The sequence below is a fragment of the Mustelus asterias genome, chromosome 10 (assembly GCF_964213995.1).
Source record: "Mustelus asterias chromosome 10, sMusAst1.hap1.1, whole genome shotgun sequence".
Lineage (NCBI taxonomy): Eukaryota > Metazoa > Chordata > Chondrichthyes > Carcharhiniformes > Triakidae > Mustelus > Mustelus asterias.
The window spans coordinates 123,846,611-123,864,781 of record NC_135810.1 but is presented as its reverse complement, the minus strand read 5'-3'; the positions used below and the strand labels follow the sequence as shown (position 1 = coordinate 123,864,781).

General features: G+C 48.1%; 1 protein-coding gene across 1 annotated transcript; it reads left to right on the top strand.

Annotated features, from left to right (window-relative positions):
• Window positions 1-727: 727 nt before the first annotated feature.
• Window positions 728-7,061, top strand: tomt (transmembrane O-methyltransferase). The gene is made up of 3 exons (XM_078222887.1): window positions 728-989; window positions 1,826-2,022; window positions 6,741-7,061. The coding sequence occupies exons 1-3, from the start codon at window positions 728-730 to the stop codon at window positions 7,059-7,061; spliced, it is 780 nt and encodes a 259-aa protein (XP_078079013.1).
• The last annotated feature ends 11,110 nt before the right edge of the window (window positions 7,062-18,171 follow it).

Here is an 18,171-nt window from a genome sequence, read left to right as displayed (position 1 = left end):
GGCACTCCCTCAGTACTGACCCTCTGACACTGCGGCATTCCCTCAGTACTGACCCTCTGACAGTGCGGCACTCCCTCAGTACTGACCCTCTGACAGTGCGGCATTCCCTCAGTACTGACCCTCTGACAGTGCAGCACTCCCTCAGTACTGACCCTATGACAGTGCGGCAGTCCCTCAGTACTGACCCTCTGACAGTGCGGCACTCCCTCAGCACTGACCCTCTGACAGTGCAGCAGTCCCTCAGTGCTACATTGCAGGTGTTGGCCTGGATTATGCTTAAGTCTCTGGAATAGGATTTGAATCCATGAGCATTTGTCAAGAAAGCTCTGAACTGAACACAGTAAGTGGTGTTGATAGTTTGAGCAAGGAGCCCCTGGTTACACAAGGACACAGCGACTGGGTGAGAAACACAGAGATTGCAGCTGACGTCTGGTCAGGTACAAAAAATAACATTGAATAGCTGCCAGCTCACAGAACAGATAAAACTGGTGTTTAACAGCAGAGTTTGAGCTGGACCAGAATGGGAGTGATGAATGTAGAGGAACAGGAAGGTTAACGCTGGATCTTGACCCAGCGCGACTGGGCACTGTGATGATGCTGCATTGAACTCCAGAATCAGCCACAGGTCAGTGACAAAAGGATGAGAGTTTCCGGAGTTTGCGTCTTGTTCTTTAATGCACAAATTCTCCACTATTAACTTTGCTCCCTCTTTGACACTTCTCCCCAGATGGTCTCACCTGCCATTGCTCTGGCTTTCATCCCCTTCCTGATGACCCTCATCATCCGTTACCGCTACTACTTCCTGCTGTTCTGGCGGGCGGTGATTCTCCGGAAGATTCAGGACTACCTGACTGGCTTGTCCAGGGAGGAGAGGGCCTTCCAGTACGTGATGACGCATGGCATTCCTGGAGATCCCGAGAACATCCTCAGCACCTTCGACACATGGTGCAACCACTCAGAATATCTGAGCAATGTTGGCCCAGAGAAAGGTAACTGGAAATGGGGGAGATTGGGTGGCACACTCCCCCAGCTGTGCTCACAGTTCTCCACAGGGACAGGATCACGCTAGAATTAACAGGATGGACAGAATAGTTTCCTCCTGAGTTCTATATTTATGTAAGTCCAGGAGAAAGCCATTCAGTTGATTTAACTTTATTTATTATTGTCATATGTATTAGCATAGAGTGAAAAGTATTGTTTCATGCACGCTATACAGACAAAGCATACCGTTCATAGAGAGGGAAAGGAGAGAGTGCAGAATGTAGTGTTACAGTCATCGCTAGGGTGTAGAGAAAGATCAACTTAATGTGAGATAGGTCCATTCAAAAGTCTGACAGCAGCAGGGAAGAAGTTGTTCTTGAGTCGGTTGGAACGTGACCTCAGACTTTTGTATCTTTTTCCCGATGGAAGAAGGTGGAAGAGAGAATGTTCGGGCTGCGTGGGGTCCTTGATTATGCTGGCTGCTTTGCCGAGGCAGCTGGAAGTGTAGACAGAGTCAATGGATGGGAGGCTGGTTTGAGGATTGGGCTACATTCATGACCTTTTGTAGTTTCCTGCAGTCTTGGTCAGTTTTTCAAATGCGTTCTGATATTCCCTTCGCTCATTACTGATCTCCTGTCTCGACTTCATCAATTGTCTTTCAGAAACAACAGTTTATTTTTTTAATGAGTCGGACCACAGGATATTCCAAAACATTTCATGGCCGGTGGAGTATTATTTGAAGTGCAGTCGCTGTTATAATGCAGGAAATGCTACAATCCACTTGGGTACAGCAAGATCCCATAACAGCAGTCATTATTTTCTTTTCTTCTCCCACAAATCGCAGGCAAGATCCTGGAGAGACTTATCTACGAGAATGTTCCCCTGACGGTGCTGGAGCTGGGGACTTACTGCGGTTACTCAGCACTCCGTATAGCCAGGAGCCTGTCCCCCAACGCCAGACTCTACACCGTGGAGATGGACGAGGGGAATGCAGCGGTGGCTGAGAAGATAATCCGCTTGGCGGGGTTTGACGAGGACACGGTGAGTCTCACAGATAAATCACCACCAAGCCCAGGGGCAGAGGGGAGGAGAGAGGGAGGGGAGAGAGAGATGGAGGGGAAGAGAGGGAGGGAAAGGAGGGGGAGAGGGGGAGGGGTAGAGAGAGAGGGGGAGAGAGGAGAGGAGAGGGGAGAGAGAGAGGGGAGAAGAGCGAGAGAGGAGAGGGGAGAGAGAGAGAGGGGAGAGAGGGGGGAGAAGAGAGGGGAGAGAGAGAGAGGGGAGAAGAGAGAGGAGAGAAGAGAGAGTGGGGAGAAGAGAGAAGAGATAGAGGGAGAGTGAGGGAGAGAGAGGGGGAGAGAGAGAGAGAGGAGAGAGAGGTGAGAGAGAGGGGAGAGAGAGGTGAGAGAGAGGGGAGAGAGAGAGAGGGGAGAGAGAGAGAGAGAGGCAGAGAGAGGGAAAGAGAGGCAGAGAGAGGGAAAGAGAGGGAAAGAGGGGGAGAAGGGAGAAAGGGGAGAGAGGAGAGGGGAGAGGGGAGAGAGAGAGGGAGAGGGGAGAGAGAGAGGGAGGGGGAGAGAGAGAGGGAGGGGGAGAGAGAGAGAGAGGGAGAGAGAGAGGGAGGGGGAGAGAGAGGGAGGGGGAGAGAGAGAGAGGGAGGGGGAGAGAGAGAGGGAGGGGGAGAGAGAGAGAGGGAGGGGGAGAGAGAGAGGGAGGGGGAGAGAGAGAGAGAGAGGGAGAGAGAGAGGGAGGGGGAGAGAGAGAGGGAGGGGGAAAGAGAGAGGGAGGGGGAGAGAGAGAGGGAGGGGGAGAGAGAAAGTGAAACAATTCACCCAGTCAAAGATTCGATTTCTCTCCTATTTCTTTTCACCGATTACATTTCCTCATCTCTGCTCCTGTTTGATGCACTGCTCAAACCCTCATCTTCATCCCCTGCTCCTTCAGGTACCATGTGCAAGTATGTGACAAGCACGGCGTCCATTGGATTGATCCATGATTACATTAAAGTCCTGCAGTGGTTTGCCATTGCCTTTTGTCTGACCAGGAAACTCTCCTCCCGCCTGCCATCAGGTGTATTGGAATGATTCACAGGCTGAGAGTTCATCTGTTTGGTCATGTTATGGACACACCTTCCATGACCGACCATCAAGTCCTGGACTGGGACTTTAACCTGGAGTTTCTGGCCGAGAGATTCCACTGTGCCACAAGACCTTCCTCATCACCTTTAGACTTGACCATAACAACACTGTCCTGACCAGTTTCCCACATTCTAACCTTCAGAAGCATGTGGTCACTCAAACCTCAGATGCCTGTGTCCTAACTCACTCCGAATCCCATCCATTAATTTCCCCTGTGCTCACTGACCAACATTTCGCAAATAAAAATTTAATCAGGCAGGGTCAGCATGGTTTTCTTAAAGAGAAATTGTGTTTGATAAATTTGTTGAGGTAATTTGAGGATGTAATAAGCAGGGAGGGTAAAGGGGGACTGGTAGATGTTGGATTTCCACACATCTATAAGGTGCCACATAAAATATTCCTTTTCATGGTGTTGGCAGTGATATATTAGCTTGGATCGAAGATTGGCAAGCTAACAGGAAGCAGAAAGTCAGGTTAAATAGATAGTTTTCAGGTTGGCAAGCTGTAACTAGTGGAGTGCTGCAGAGATCCGTGCTGTGGCCTCAACTCTCTCCAATCGATATTAATGACTTGGTCGGAAGAACCAAATATATTGTTGCCAGATTTGGTGATGATAGACAGAAAAGCAAACTGTAAGGAGGATACAAAGGGTCTGCAAAGGGAAATTGATGAGTAAAGTAAATGGGGGAAAATGACAGAGTATAATGTGGGAAAATGTGTGATTGTCCATTTTGACACGAAGAATAGAAAAACAGAAGATGATTTAAATATAGAGAGACTGCAGAATGCTGAGATACAGAGGGATCTGGGTATCCTTGTACACGAATCACAAAAGGTCAGTATGCAGGTACAGCAAGTGATTAGGAATTCAAATGGAATGTTGAACTTAATTGTCAAGTGGATGAAGTATAAAAGCAAGGAATTCTTGCTCCTACTGTACAGAACATCAGTGTGACCACATCGACTGTACTTTGTACAGCTTTGAACAAAGAACAAAGAAAATTACAGCACAGGAACAGGCCCCTCGGCCCTCCAAGCCTGCACCGACCATGCTGCCCGACTGAACTAAAACCCCCCTACGCTTCCGGGGACCATATCCCTCTATTCCCATCTCATTCATGTACTTGTCAAGACGCACCTTAAAAGTCACTACCGTATCCGCTTCCACTACCTCCCCCAGCAACGAGTTCCAGGCACCCACCACTCTCTGTGTAAAAAATCTGCCTTGTACATCTCCTTTAAACCTTGCCCCTCGCACCTTAAACCTATGCCCCCTAGTAATTGATTCTTCTACCCTGGGAAAAAGCTTCTGACTATCCACTTTGTCCATGTCTCTCATAATCTTGTAGACTTCTATCAGGTCTCCCCTCAACCTCCGTCACTCCAGTGAGAACAAACCAAGTTTCTCCAACCTCTCCTTATAGCTAATGCCCTCCATACCAGGCAACATCCTGGTAAATCTTTTCTGGACCCTCTCCAAAGCCTCCACATCCTTCTGGTAGTGTGGCGACCAGAATTGAACACTATATTCCAAGTGCGGCCTAACTAAGGTTCTATAAAGCGGCAACATGACTTGCCAATTTTTAAACTCAATACCCCGGCCGATGAAGGCAAGCATGCCGGATGCCTTCTTGACTACCTTCTCCACCTGCATTGCCACTTTCAGTGACCTGTGTACCTGTACACCCAGATCCCTTTGCCTATCAATACTCCTAAGGGTTCTGCCATTTACTGTATATTTCCTATTTGTATTAGACCTTCCAAAATCTATTACCTCACATTTGTCCGGATTAAACTCCATCTGCCATCTCTCCGCCCAAGTCTCCAACTGATCTATATCCTGCTGTATCCTCTCTTGGTCCTCACCGCTACCCACAAATCCACCAACCTTTGTGTGGTGCACAAACTTACTAATCAATCCAGTTACATTTTCCTCCAGATCATTTATATATATTACAAACAGCAAAGGCCCCAGCACTGATCCCTGAGGAACACCACTTGTCACAGCTCTCCATTCAGAAATGCACCCTTCCACTGCTACCCTCTGTCTTCTTTGACCGACCCAGTTTTGTATCCACCTCGCCAGCTCACCTCTGATCCCATGCGATTTCACCTTCTGCACCCGTCTGCCATGAGGGACCTTGTCAAAGGCCTTACTGAAGTCCATGTAGACAACATCCACTGCCCTACCCTCATCAATCATCTTCGTCACTTCCTCAAAAAAATCGATCAAGTTCGTGAGACACGACCTCCCCTTCACAAAACCATGTTGCCTCTCACTAATACGTCCATTTATTTCCAAGTCTCCTGATTCAAGGAGAGACATACTTGCATTGGACACAGTTCAGAGAAGGTTCACCAGGCTGATTCCTGGGGTGAAGGGGGTTGTCTTATGAGGAAAGGTTGGGCCCAGACTCATTGGAGTTTAGAAGAATGAGAGGGGATCTTATTGAAACATAAGATTCTGAGGGGGCTTCACAGGGTGGATGCTGAGAGGATGTTTCCCCCTCGTGGGGGAATCTAGGACTAGGGGGCACAGTTTAAAGAGAAGGGGTCTCCCATTTAAGATGGAGATGGGGAGGAATTTCTTCTCTCAGAGGGAGGTTAGTGTTTGGAATTCTCTCCCTCAGAGAGAGCAGTGGGGGCTGCGGCTCACTGAATATATTCAAGGCCGAGTTAGACAGCATTTGGGTCAACAAAGGAGTGAAAGGTTAAGTGGAGTAGACTGGAAAGTGGAGTTAAGGCCACAAACAGGTCAAATCAGGCTAAATGGGACAAATGGCCGACTGCCACTCCTATTTCTTGTGATCTTAAAATCTTGTGCTGTACCTGTCCTGGGAGTGTTTGATGGGGACAGTGTGGAGGGAGCTTTACTCTGTATCTAACCCCGTGCTGTACCTGTCCTGGGAGTGTTTGATGGGGGACAGTGTAGAGGGAGCTTTACTCTGTATCTAACCCCGTGCTGTACCTGTCCTGGGAGTGTTTGATGGGGACAGTGTAGAGGGAGCTTTACTCTGTATCTAACCCCGTGCTGTACCTGTCCTGGGAGTGTTTGATGGGGACAGTGTAGAGGGAGCTTTACTCTGTATCTAACCCCGTGCTGTACCTGTCCTGGGAGTGTTTGATGGGGACAGTGTAGAGGGTGCTTTACTCTGTATCTAACCCCGTGCTGTACCTGTCCGGGGAGTGTTTGAGGGGGGACAGTGTAGAGGGAGCTTTACTCTATATCTCACTCCGTGCTGTACCTGTCCTGGGAGTGTTTGATGGGGACAGTGTAGAGGAAGCTTTACTCTGTATCTAACCCCGTGCTGTACCTGTCCTGGGAGTGTTTGATGGGGACAGTGTAGAGGAAGCTTTACTCTGTATCTAACCCCATGTTGTACCTGTCCTGGGAGTGTTTGAAGGGGACAGTGTAGAGGAAGCTTTACTCTGTATCTAACCCCATGCTGTACCTGTCCTGGGAGTGTTTGAAGGGGACACTGTCGAGGGAAATTGTGAAGGTCACACAACTTAACAAGTTGGACAGTATTCCATTTCTGAAACCTTCACTTGAGCACAGAATCGCACTCTCAGCTGCAATGACGAATTTTCTTTGACACAAAGTGAATGGAATTTTCTTTGGAACAGGTGGAACAAATCATTAGTCCTTCTGATGAGGTGATCCCTCAGCTCAGAGAGAAGTTTGACGTGGACAAGTTAGACTTTGTTTTCATGAACCATTGGAAGCGCTGTTATCTGCGAGACCTGCAGCTCCTGGAAGACTCCAATCTGCTGCAAGAGGGAAGCATCATTGTGGCAGACAGTGTGATCTTCACTGGCGCTCCCCACTTCATGCAATATGCCAAGGGCTGTGGGAAATACACCTGGAAAATTCACCGCACCCACCTGGAGTACTTCCGACACATCAGGGACGGAATGGCTGAGCTGACCTACATTGGGCTCAAGTAAAGGACACTCGACCCAAACCGTCAGCCAATTCTTTATTCTTTCACGGGACGTGGGTGTCGCTGGGTCAGTATTTGTTGCCCATCCCTAATTGCCCCTTGAACTGAGTTTCTCGCTCGGCCATTTCAGAGGGTCACTTAAGAGTCAACCCCATTGCTGTGGCTCTGGAGCCACATGTAGGCCAGACCGGGTAAGGACGGCAGATTTCCTTCCTTAAGGGACATTAGTGAACGAAATATGGATTGCTATGGTAATCAATTAAATCACCAGTACTGAGACTAGCTTTATTTCCCAGATTAATTAATTGAATTTAAATTCTGCCGTGGTGGGATTTGAACCTGCGCCCCCAGAACATTAGCCTGGACCTTTGGATCGCGAGTCCAGTGACATCACCACTATGTCACCTTGTCCCCTCCACTGAAAGCAGCCCTCATGTTCTGGAAAAGTGGGAAAGGTGTTAAAATCAATTGAAATGTCTCACCTTCTCCCCATATCCCTCGATTCTCCCTTTTCCCCATTCCTCAATCTGCTCCTTTTCCCTCTATTCCTCAATCCCACCTTCACCCCATAACCCACCCATATCTTGGAATTCCTTCTCTCAGTGTAGAGACATGTCTCACTGCCCTTGACACAGTTTACATTCTCTGTTTCAATCTCTTGGATATATCACCTCACGACTTGATTCTCTTCGAGTGAGAGAATGAGGAACAACAATAACTTCCATTTAAATAGCACCGGTAACAGAGTCGGCAATCTTCAAACACTGGGGACCATAGAATCCCTACAGTGCAGAAGGAGGCCATTTGGCCAATCGAGCCTGCACCGACTACAATCCCACCCAGGCCCCATCCCCGTAACACCACTCATTTACCCTGCTAATCCCCCTGACACTAAAGGGCAATTTAGCACAGCCAATCAACCTAACCCACACATTTTTGGAATGTGGGAGGAAACTGGAGCACCTGGAGGAAACCCACGCAGACACGGGGAGAACGTGCAGACTCTGCAGTTATCCAAGGCTGGAATTGAACCTGGGTCCCTGGCGCTGTGAGGCAGCAGTGCTAACCACAGCGCCACCGTGCCCTGTGTCACTGTTATCAAAACAGAAAGTGCTGATTTTCCAATTTTAAATTATTCTGCCATTCACTCCCTCAGGACCAATGCCTTGTTTCTTTACAACACCAGGTTAAAGTCCAACAGGTTTATTTGGTAACACAAACCACTAGCTTTCAGAGTGCTGCTCCTTCATCAGATGAGTGGGATTTCAGATCACAAACAGGGCATATAAAGACACAAACTCAATTTACAAAATAATGATTGGAATGCGAGTCTTTACAGGTAATCAAGTCTTAAAGATACAGACAATGTGAGTGGAGAGAGGGTTAAGCACAGGTTAAAGAGATGTGTATTGTCTCCAGCCAGGACAGTTAGTGGGATTTTGCAAGCCCAGGCAAATCGTGGGGGTTACAGATAGTGTGACATGAACACAAGATCCCGGTTGAGGCCGTCCCCATGTATGCGGAACTTGGCTATCAGTTTCTGCTCAGCGATTCTGCGTTGTCGTGTGTCGTGAAGGCCACCTTGGAGAACACTTACCCGAAGATCAGAGGCTGAATGCCCGTGACCGCTGAAGTGTTCCCCAACAGGAAGAGAACACTCTTGCCTGATGATTGTCGAGCGGTGTTCATTCATCCGTTGTTGTAGCGTCTGCATGGTCTCCCCAATGTACCATGCCTCGGGACATCCTTTCCTAGAGAGTATCAGGTAGACAACGTTGGCCGAGCTGCAAGTGTATGTACCGTGGACCTGGTGGATGGTGTTCTGACGTGAGATGATGGCATCCGTGTCGATGATCTGGCATGTCTTGCAGAGGTTGCTGTGGCAGGGTTGTGTGGTGTCGTGGTCACTGTTCTCCTGAAGGCTCGGTAGTTTGCTGGGGACAATGGTCTGTTTGAGGTTGTGCGGTTGTTTGAAGATTGCCTTCATAAGTCTGTATATGTGTCTTTTATTTGTGTCTTTTCTGCCCTGTTTGTGATCTGAAATCCCACTTACCTGACGAAGGGGCAGCGCTCCGAAAGCTAGTGGCGTTTGCTACCAAATAAACCTGTTGGGCTTTAACCTGGTGTTGTGAGACTTCTTACTGTGTTTACCTCAGCCCAACGCCAGCATCTCCACATCATTGTTTCTTTACTACAGCCACTCCCACTCCCTTTGCCTTTTGTTCCATGATGCCTTTGCCATTTAATCTCTCCCACTCTCTACCCTATCCCAGACCTTCCCTTTTGTTCTCCTCCTCTCCCTGCTCTCAATAACATAAAACCCTTCACATTTCCACCTCCTTTGGAAGAAGACTCATGGAACATTAACTCTGTTTCTCTCTCCACAGATGCTGCCAGACCTGCTGAGTATTTTCAGTATTTTCTACTTTCATTTCAGATTTCCAGCACCCGCAGTATTTTGCTTTTATTTTTGCACTGTTATGATGTTACTGGATGAATAATTCAGGCAGTGAGTTCAAATCCCACCAGGGCCGGCAGAGAATCCAGGTTCAATTTTTAAAAAATGGTGCATTTGAGGATTCAGGGTAGACCATTTAGGACGGAGATGAGGAGCCATTTCTTCACCCAGTGAGTGGTGAGTCTGTGGAATTCATTACCACAGGAAGTAGTTGATGCCAAAACATTGAATGTATTCAAGAGGCGGCTGGATATAGCACTTGGGGCGAATGGGATCAAAGATTATGGGGAGAAAGCAGGATGAGGCTATTGAGTTGGACGATCAGCCATGATCGTGATGAATAACGGAGCAGGATCGAAGGGCCGAATGGCCTCCTCCTGCTCCTATCTTCTGTGTTTCTATGTATTTCATTGGAACTGGTAAAACTGGCAACACTTAAAAGAGTGACCAGGGATCTGTAAAAGCTCAAATAAAAACAGGAAATGCAGGATAAACCCAGCAGCATCTGTGGAGAGAAACAGAGTTAACATTTTGGATCTAATTGGCCCTTCTACTGAACTCAAAAATTCAACTGGTTCAGTTGTCCTTTAGGGAAGGCATTCCTTTGTCCTTTTTGAAGGACACGAGGGATGTGGGGATAGTGTGGGAAAGTTAAATTGAATGAGGATATCAGTCATGGGATTGTATGAAATGGTGCAGCAGGCTCGAGGGGCTGACTGGCCTTGTTTCTTGTGTTATTTTCCTCCACCCTTACCCGGTCAGGCCTATAGGTGACTCCAGTCCCACATTCACGTCGTTGATTCTCTGAAGTGGGTCAGGAAGCCTCTCGATTGTATCACTGGTTTGTGGAGCGAGCTCAGTGCCACTTTCTCAGGACAGCTCATAGAACCGTAGAATCCCACAGTGCAGAAAGAGGCCATCCGGCCCATCGAGTCTGTTCTGGCTCTCCAAAAGAGAATCCCATCTAGGCCTTCCCCTCTACCCTGTTCTCATAACCCCGCGCATTTCCCATAACCCACACATCTTTGGATACTAAGGGGCAATTTAAACATGGCCAATCCCCCCTAACCTGCACATCTTTGGAGTGTGGGAGGGAACAGGAGGAAACCCCCGCAGACACGGGGAGAACGTGCAGACTCCGCACAGACAGTGACCCGTGGCTGGAATTGAACCTGGGTCCCTGGCTCTGTGAGGCAGCAGTGCTAGCCACTGTGCCACTGTGCCACCCACAACTCGACACAGTAAATCGGGGCCTTGCCAGCAATGCCAGTTATCCTGGACCTCCCGTCGGTCGGTCGGTCAGTTTAAATGACCAGCTTGACCATGTGAACGTATTAACATATTAAACAAATATCTGTCTCAATGAGAACCCTGTCCTGAGGTGTGAAAATCTGTGAGGTGGAAGGTGAACCACCCTCAACACCACTTCCCCCCTCCCCCACACCCCCACCCCACCCACTCCCCACCACCCACCCATCAGTTTGTGGAGACGGCTTGCAATAATTGACCGATAACCTGGTGTGAGGGTGTTGACGCCCAGAATGACAAACCTACCCCAATATAATGCTTCATTTTTGTCATTTGACCTTCACTCCAAGCAGGGCTGAGACTTCCCAGCATTGTTTCGGGAGTTTGCTAATGGCAAAAGAAATGAGATTGTTTCAGTCTCCCCATTTCCAAATGACACAAACCTAATTTATTAACATCTTTGAACAAACTCAGTCCCTGATGTTTGGAATGAGCCTTATTCCAGCTCAGCCCACACACAACACCCACAGTAAGACACTGGCATTTCTCCAGCACCATTCACCACCTCAGTACGTCACTAAGCCCATTACAGCCAATGAAGTGCTTTTTGAAGTGTAATTATTGTTGTTATGTCGGAAATGTCACAGCCAATTTGCAGCAAGATCTCACAACCAATAAAGCGATGATGATAATATAGTCTGAACTGGACCACCCATATAAATAAATACTGTGGCTACCACAGCAGGTCAGAGGCTGGGAATCCAGCAGTGAGTGACTCACCTCCTGACCCCCCCACCCCGCAAAAAGCCTGTCCACCATCTACAAGGTACAAGCCAGGAATGTAATGGAATGCACTCCATTTGCCTGGGTGAGTGCGGCTCCAACAACACTCAAGAAGCTCGACACCATCCAGGACAAAGCAGCCCCGCTTGATCCAAACATTCAATCCCTTTACCACTGATGCACAGTAGCAGCCGTGTGTACCATCTACAAGATGCACTGCAGGAACTCACCAAGGTTCCTTAGACAGCACCTTCCAAACCCATGACCACTTCCATCCGGAAGGACAAGGGCAGCAGATGCCTGGGAGCACCACCACCTGCCAGCTCCCCTCCAAGCCACTCATCATCCTGACTTGGAAATAAATCACCATTCCTTCACTGTCGCTGGGTCAAAATCCTGGAACTCCTTCCCTAACAGCACTGTGGGTGTCCCTACACCACAGGGACTGCAGCGGTTCAAGAAGGCAGCTCACCACCACCTTCTCCAGGGCAAATAGGGATGGGCAATAAATACGGGCCTCGCCGGTGTCACCCATACCCCATGAATAAATAAAATCTGTCTGTAATGACGTTGGCTAAATGTTGTCCAGGACACGAGGAGAGGTCTACTGTCCTTCTTTGTGGGCATGGGAACAAGTCCATCTCTCTCAGAACCATATCAGGACCTTCCATCATTTAATGTCTCCTTGGAAAGATGGCAGCTCCAACAGTGCAGCACTCCCTCAGTACTGACCCTCTGACAGTGCGGCACTCCCTCAGTACTGACCCTCTGACAGTGCGGCACTCCCTCAGTACTGACCCTCTGGCAGTGCGGCGCTCCCTCAGTACTGACCCTCTGACAGTGTGGCACTCCCTCAGTACTGACCCTCCGACAGTGCGGCACTCCCTCAGTACTGACCCTCTGACAGTGCGGCACTCCCTTAGTACTGACCCTCTGACAGTGCGGCACTCCCTCAGTACTGACCCTCTGACAGTGCGGCACTCCCTCAGTACTGACCCTCTGACAGTGCGGCACTCCCTCAGCACTGACCCTCTGACAGTGCGGCACTCCCTCAGTACTGACCCTCCGACAGTGCGGCACTCCCTCAGTACTGACCCTCTGACAGTGTGGCACTCCCTCAGTACTGACCCTCCGACAGTGCGGCACTCCCTCAGTACTGACCCTCTGACAGTGCGACACTCCCTTAGTACTGACCCTCTGACAGTGCGGCACTCCCTCAGTACTGACCCTCTGACAGTGTGGCACTCCCTCAGCACTGACCCTCTGACAGTGCGGCACTCCCTCGGCACTGACCCTCCGACAGTGCGGCGCTCCCTCAGTACTGCAGTGGGAGCGCCAGCCTGGATTTTGTGCTCTGGATTGGTCAGACCCAATATCTGACCCTGAGAGTGTTACCCACCGAGCCACAGTTGACAGCAGTAAGACAGGAAACTGCTCACTATGGCTCCCGGCCTCACGTAATTCTCGTTGATCATCTGGAGTGATTGAGAACCACAGGACAGAGATTGGACGGCAAATGAATGACCCACTGGTGGTTTCTCCGCTGTTTTTGGTTGTAATTTGTGTTTTTTATCTATATATGTGTGTGTGTTTGTTTGTTTGTGTTCTAAACACTGATGTGAATAAAGGATTTGTTTTAGACTGAACAGGAACATTCTTGAAATAAAGGAGAAGTACCGTCGTTTGAAATTCTGAGAGTTTTTTTTACAGGTTCATCACCCTGGTTTTCATGTGTGGAGCAAGCGAGTGGGTCAGTGCAGAAAGGATGGGGAAGAAGGGGAAAGGAGAGAGGTTGGGGGAAAGGGGTGTGGGAGGGAGGTGGAGAGGGGATGAAATATCCAAAAATATCCCCATCCTCAATGATGGAGGAGCCCAGCACCTCAAAGCAAAAGATAAGTCCAAAGATGTGTAGGTTAGGTGGACTGGCCATGCCAAATGTGTGGGTTGCAGGGAGAAGGTGGGGAGAGGGCCTGGGTCAGATGCTCTGTCAGAAAGTCGTGCAGACTCGATGGACCGAATGGCTTTTTCTGTCGTGTAGGGATTCTATGAAAAGGCTGAAGCATTTGCAACAATCCTGACATCAAGGCAGCATTCGACCGAGTGTGGCAGTAAGGAGCCCGAGCAAAAGTGGAGTCACTGGGAATCAGTGGGAAAACTCTCGGCTGGGTGGAGTCCTACCCTGGCACAAGGGAAGTTGGTTTTGGTGGTTGGAGGTCAATCATCTCCGCCCCAGGACATCTCTGCAGGAGTCCCTCAGGATAGTGTCCAAGACCCAACCATCTTCAGCTGCTTCATCAATGACCTTCCTTCCATCATAAGGTCAGAAGTGGGGATGTTCGCCGATGATTGCACAATGTTCAGCACCATTCGCCACTCCTCAGATACTGAAGCAGTCCATGTCCAAATACAGCTAGAATTGGAGAACACCCAGGCTTGGCTGACAAATGGCAAGTTAAAAGCCCGCCACACAAGTGCCAGGGAATGACCATCTCCAACAAGAGAGCATCTGACTCTCGCTTTTGACATTCAATGGCATTACCATCACTGAATCCCCCTTTTTAACATCCTGTGGGCTTACTATTGACCAGAAACTGAACTGAACTCGCCATATTAATACTGTGGTCAACAAAACAGATCAAAGACTCGGAATCCTGCGGCGAGTAACTCACCTCCTGACTCCCCAAAGCCTGTCCACCATCTACAAGGCACAAGTCAGGAATGTAATGGAATACTCTCCACTTGCCTGGATGGGTGCAGCTCCAACAACACCCAAGAAGCTTGACACCAGGACAAAGCAGCCCCGCTTGACTGTTATCCCATCCACAAACATTCAATCCCTCCACTACTTACGCACAGTGGTCGCCGTGTGCGCCATCTACAGGATGCACTGCAGCAACTCACCAAGTTATCTTAGGCAGCATCTTCGAAACCCACGACCAACCAGAAAGACAAGAACAGCAGACACATGGGACCGCCACCACCTGGAGGTACCCCTCCAAGCCACTCACCATCCTGACTTGGAAATATATCACTGTTTCTTCATTATTGCTGGGTCAAAATCCTGTAACTCCTTCCTTAACAGCACTGTGCTGTACCTACACCACAGGGACTGCAGCAGTTCGAGAAGGCGGCTCACCTTCTCAAGGGCAATTAGGGATGGGCAATACATGCTGACCTAGTCAGTGATGCCCATGTCCCACAAAATGAGTTCAAAGAAAGGGTAGGGGCCGGACTTTTGGGGAAGGTTTGGAGAGAAAGAGATGTTTGGGTCAAGGGGATTTTGGAGGGGGCAGAGATGGGAGAGGCAGGTGGAAAAAGGGTGAGGAAGGGCAGTGAGGATGCAGTGGAAGGGAAACTGGGTCGGGAGAGTGAGTGTAAGGAATAGGTTAGGCGAACCTTGGGTGGAGTGGAATAGGGTTGCCAACTCTGGTTGGATTCTACCTTGCCTGGTCAGACAGCTAGTCTTTAAAAATTTGTCTCCATTACTTTAAATATTTATTATAGAACACTAATATATTATTTAGCAACTGGGGTTACAAATTGAAGCAGGAGTAGACCATTCGGCCCTTCAAGCCTGCTCTGCCATACATTTTGATCATGGCTGATCATCAAATTCAATATCCTGATAGAACCATAGGAAATTACAGCTCAGAAACAGGCCTTTTGGCCCTTCTTGTCTGTGCCGAACCATTTCTTGCCCAATCCCACTGACCTGCACTTGGACCATATCCCTCCACACCCCTCTCATCCATGAACCCGTCCAAGTTTTTCTTAAATGTTAAAAGCGACCCCGCATTTACCACTTTATCTGGCAGCTCATTCCTCACTCCCACCACTCTCTGCGTGAAGAAGCCCCCCCTAATATTCCCTTTAAACTTTTCTCCTTTCACCCTTAACCCATGCCCTCTGGTTTTTTTTCTCCCCTAGCCTCAGCGGAAAAAGCCTGCTTGCATTCACTCTATCTATACCCATCAAAATCTTATACACCTCTATCAAATCTCCCCTCAATCTTCTACGCTCCAGGGAATAAAGTCCCAACCTATTCAATCTCTCTCTGTAACTCAGCTTCTCAAGTCCCGGCAACATCCTTGTGAACCTTCTCTGCACTCTTTCAACCTTATTTACATCCTTCCTGTAACTAGGTGACCAAAACTGTACACAATACTCCAAATTCGGCCTCACCAATGCCTTATATAACCTTGATGTGGAGATGCCGGCGTTGGACTGGGGTAAGCACAGTAAGAAGTCTCACAACACCAGGTTAAAGTCCAACAGGTTTATTTGGTAGCAAATACCATGTATTAAGCTTATGGTATTTGCTACCAAATAAACCTGTTGGACTTTAACCTGGTGTTGTGAGACTTCTTACTGTGCTTATATAACCTTACCATAACACTCCAACTTTTACTCGATACTCCGATTTATAAAGGCTAATGTACCAAAGGCACTCTTTACAACCCTATCCACCTGTGACGTCACTTTTAGGGAATTCTGTACCTGTATTCCCAGATCCCTCTGTTCAACTGCACTCTTCAGAGTCCTACCATTTACCCTGTACGTTCTACTTTGGTTTGTCCTTCCAATGTGCAATATCTCACACTTGTCTGCGTTAAATTCCATTTGCCATTTTTCAGCCCATTTTTCTAGTTGGTCCAAATCCCTCTGCAAGCTTTGAAAACCTTCCTCACTATCCACTACACCTCCAATCTTTGTATCATCAGCAAACTTGCTGATCCAATTTACCACATTATCATCCAGATCATTGATATAGATAACAAACAACAATGGACCCAACACCGATCCCTGTGGCACACCACTAGTCACAGGCCTCCACTCAGAGAAGCAATCCTCCACAACCACTCTCTGGCTTCTTCCATTGAGCCAGTGTCTAATCCAATTTACTACCTCCCCATGTATACCCAGCGACTGAATCTTCCTAACTAACCTCCCATGAGGGACCTTGTCAAAGGCCTTGCTGAAATCCAGGTAGACAACATCCACCGCCTTCCCTTCATCCACTTTCCTGGTAACCTCCTCGAAAAACTCTAATAGATTGGTCAAACATGACCTACCACGCACAAAGCCATGTTGACTCTCCCTAATAAGTCCCTGTCTATCCAAATATTTGTAGATCCTATCCCTTATCACACCTTCCAATAACTTGCCCACCACCGACGTCAAACTTACTGGCCTATAATTTCCCGGATTTCTTTTGGAACCTTTTTTAAACAACGGAACAACATGAGCCACCCTCCAATCATCCGGCATCTCCCCCGTGAAGACTGACATTTTAAATATGTCTGCCAGGGCCCCTGCAAGTTCAACACTAGCTTCCCTCAAGGTCCGTGGGAATACCCTGTCCGGTCCTGGGGATTTATCCACTCTGATTTGCCTCAAGACAGCGAGCACCTCCTCCCCTTTAATCTGCAACGGTTCCATGACCTCCCTATCAGTTTGCCCTATTTCCGTAGACTCCATGCCCGTTTCCTCAGTAAATACGGATGCAAAAAAACCATTTAGTATCTCCCCATCTCTTTTGGTTCCATACACAGTCTACCACTCTGGTCTTCAAGAGGACCAATTTTATCCCTCACTATCCTTTTGCTCCTAACATACCTATAGAAGCTCTTTGGATTTTCCTTCACTCTGTCTGCCAAAGCAACCTCATGTCTTCTTTTAGCCCTCCTGATTTCCCTCTTAAGTAGCTTCTTGCACTTTTTATACTCCTCGAGCATCTGATCTGTTTCTTGCTGCCTGTACATTTCATACAACTCTCTCTTCCTCTTAATCAGTGTTACAATCTCCCTCGAAAACCAAGGTTCCTTATGCCTATTTACTTTGCCTTTAATCCTGACAGGAACATACAAACTCTGCACTCTCAAAATTTCTCCTTTGAAGGCCTCCCACTTTCCATTTACATCCTTACCAGAGAACAGCCTGTGCCAATCCACACTCGCCAGATCCCTTCTCATTTCATCAAATTTGGCCTTTTTCCAGTTCAGAACTTCAATCCGAGGACCAGATCTATCTTTATCCATGATCAGGTTGAAACTAATGGCATTATGATCACTGGATCCAAAGTGTTCCCTCACACTCACATCCATCACCTGCCCTAACTCATTTCCCAATAGGAGATCCAATATCGCATCCTCTCTAGTTGGCACCTCTATATACTGATGTAGAAAATTCTCCTGAACACATTTTACAAACTCTACTCCATCTAAACGTTTAACAGTATACGAGTCCCAATCTATATGTGGAAAATTAAAATCCCCCACTATCACAACTTTGTGTTTCTTGCAGTTGTCTGCTATCTCTCCGCTGATTTGCTCCTCCAATTCTCGCTGACTATTGGGTGGTCTGTAATACAACCCCATTAATGTGGTCATACCTTTCCTGTTTCTCAGCTCCACCCATAGGGCCTCTGTAGACAAGCTCCCTAATCTATCCTGCCTGAGTACCGCTGTAACATTTTCCCTGACATTTTCCTGAACATTTTCCCTGATCTCCTTTCCCCCCATATCCCTTGATCCCTTTAACCCCAAGAGGTATATCTAATTTCTTCTTGAAATCAGATAACATTTTTCCATTATTTTTTGAAGGAAAGTGTTGAGAGAAAATGAAG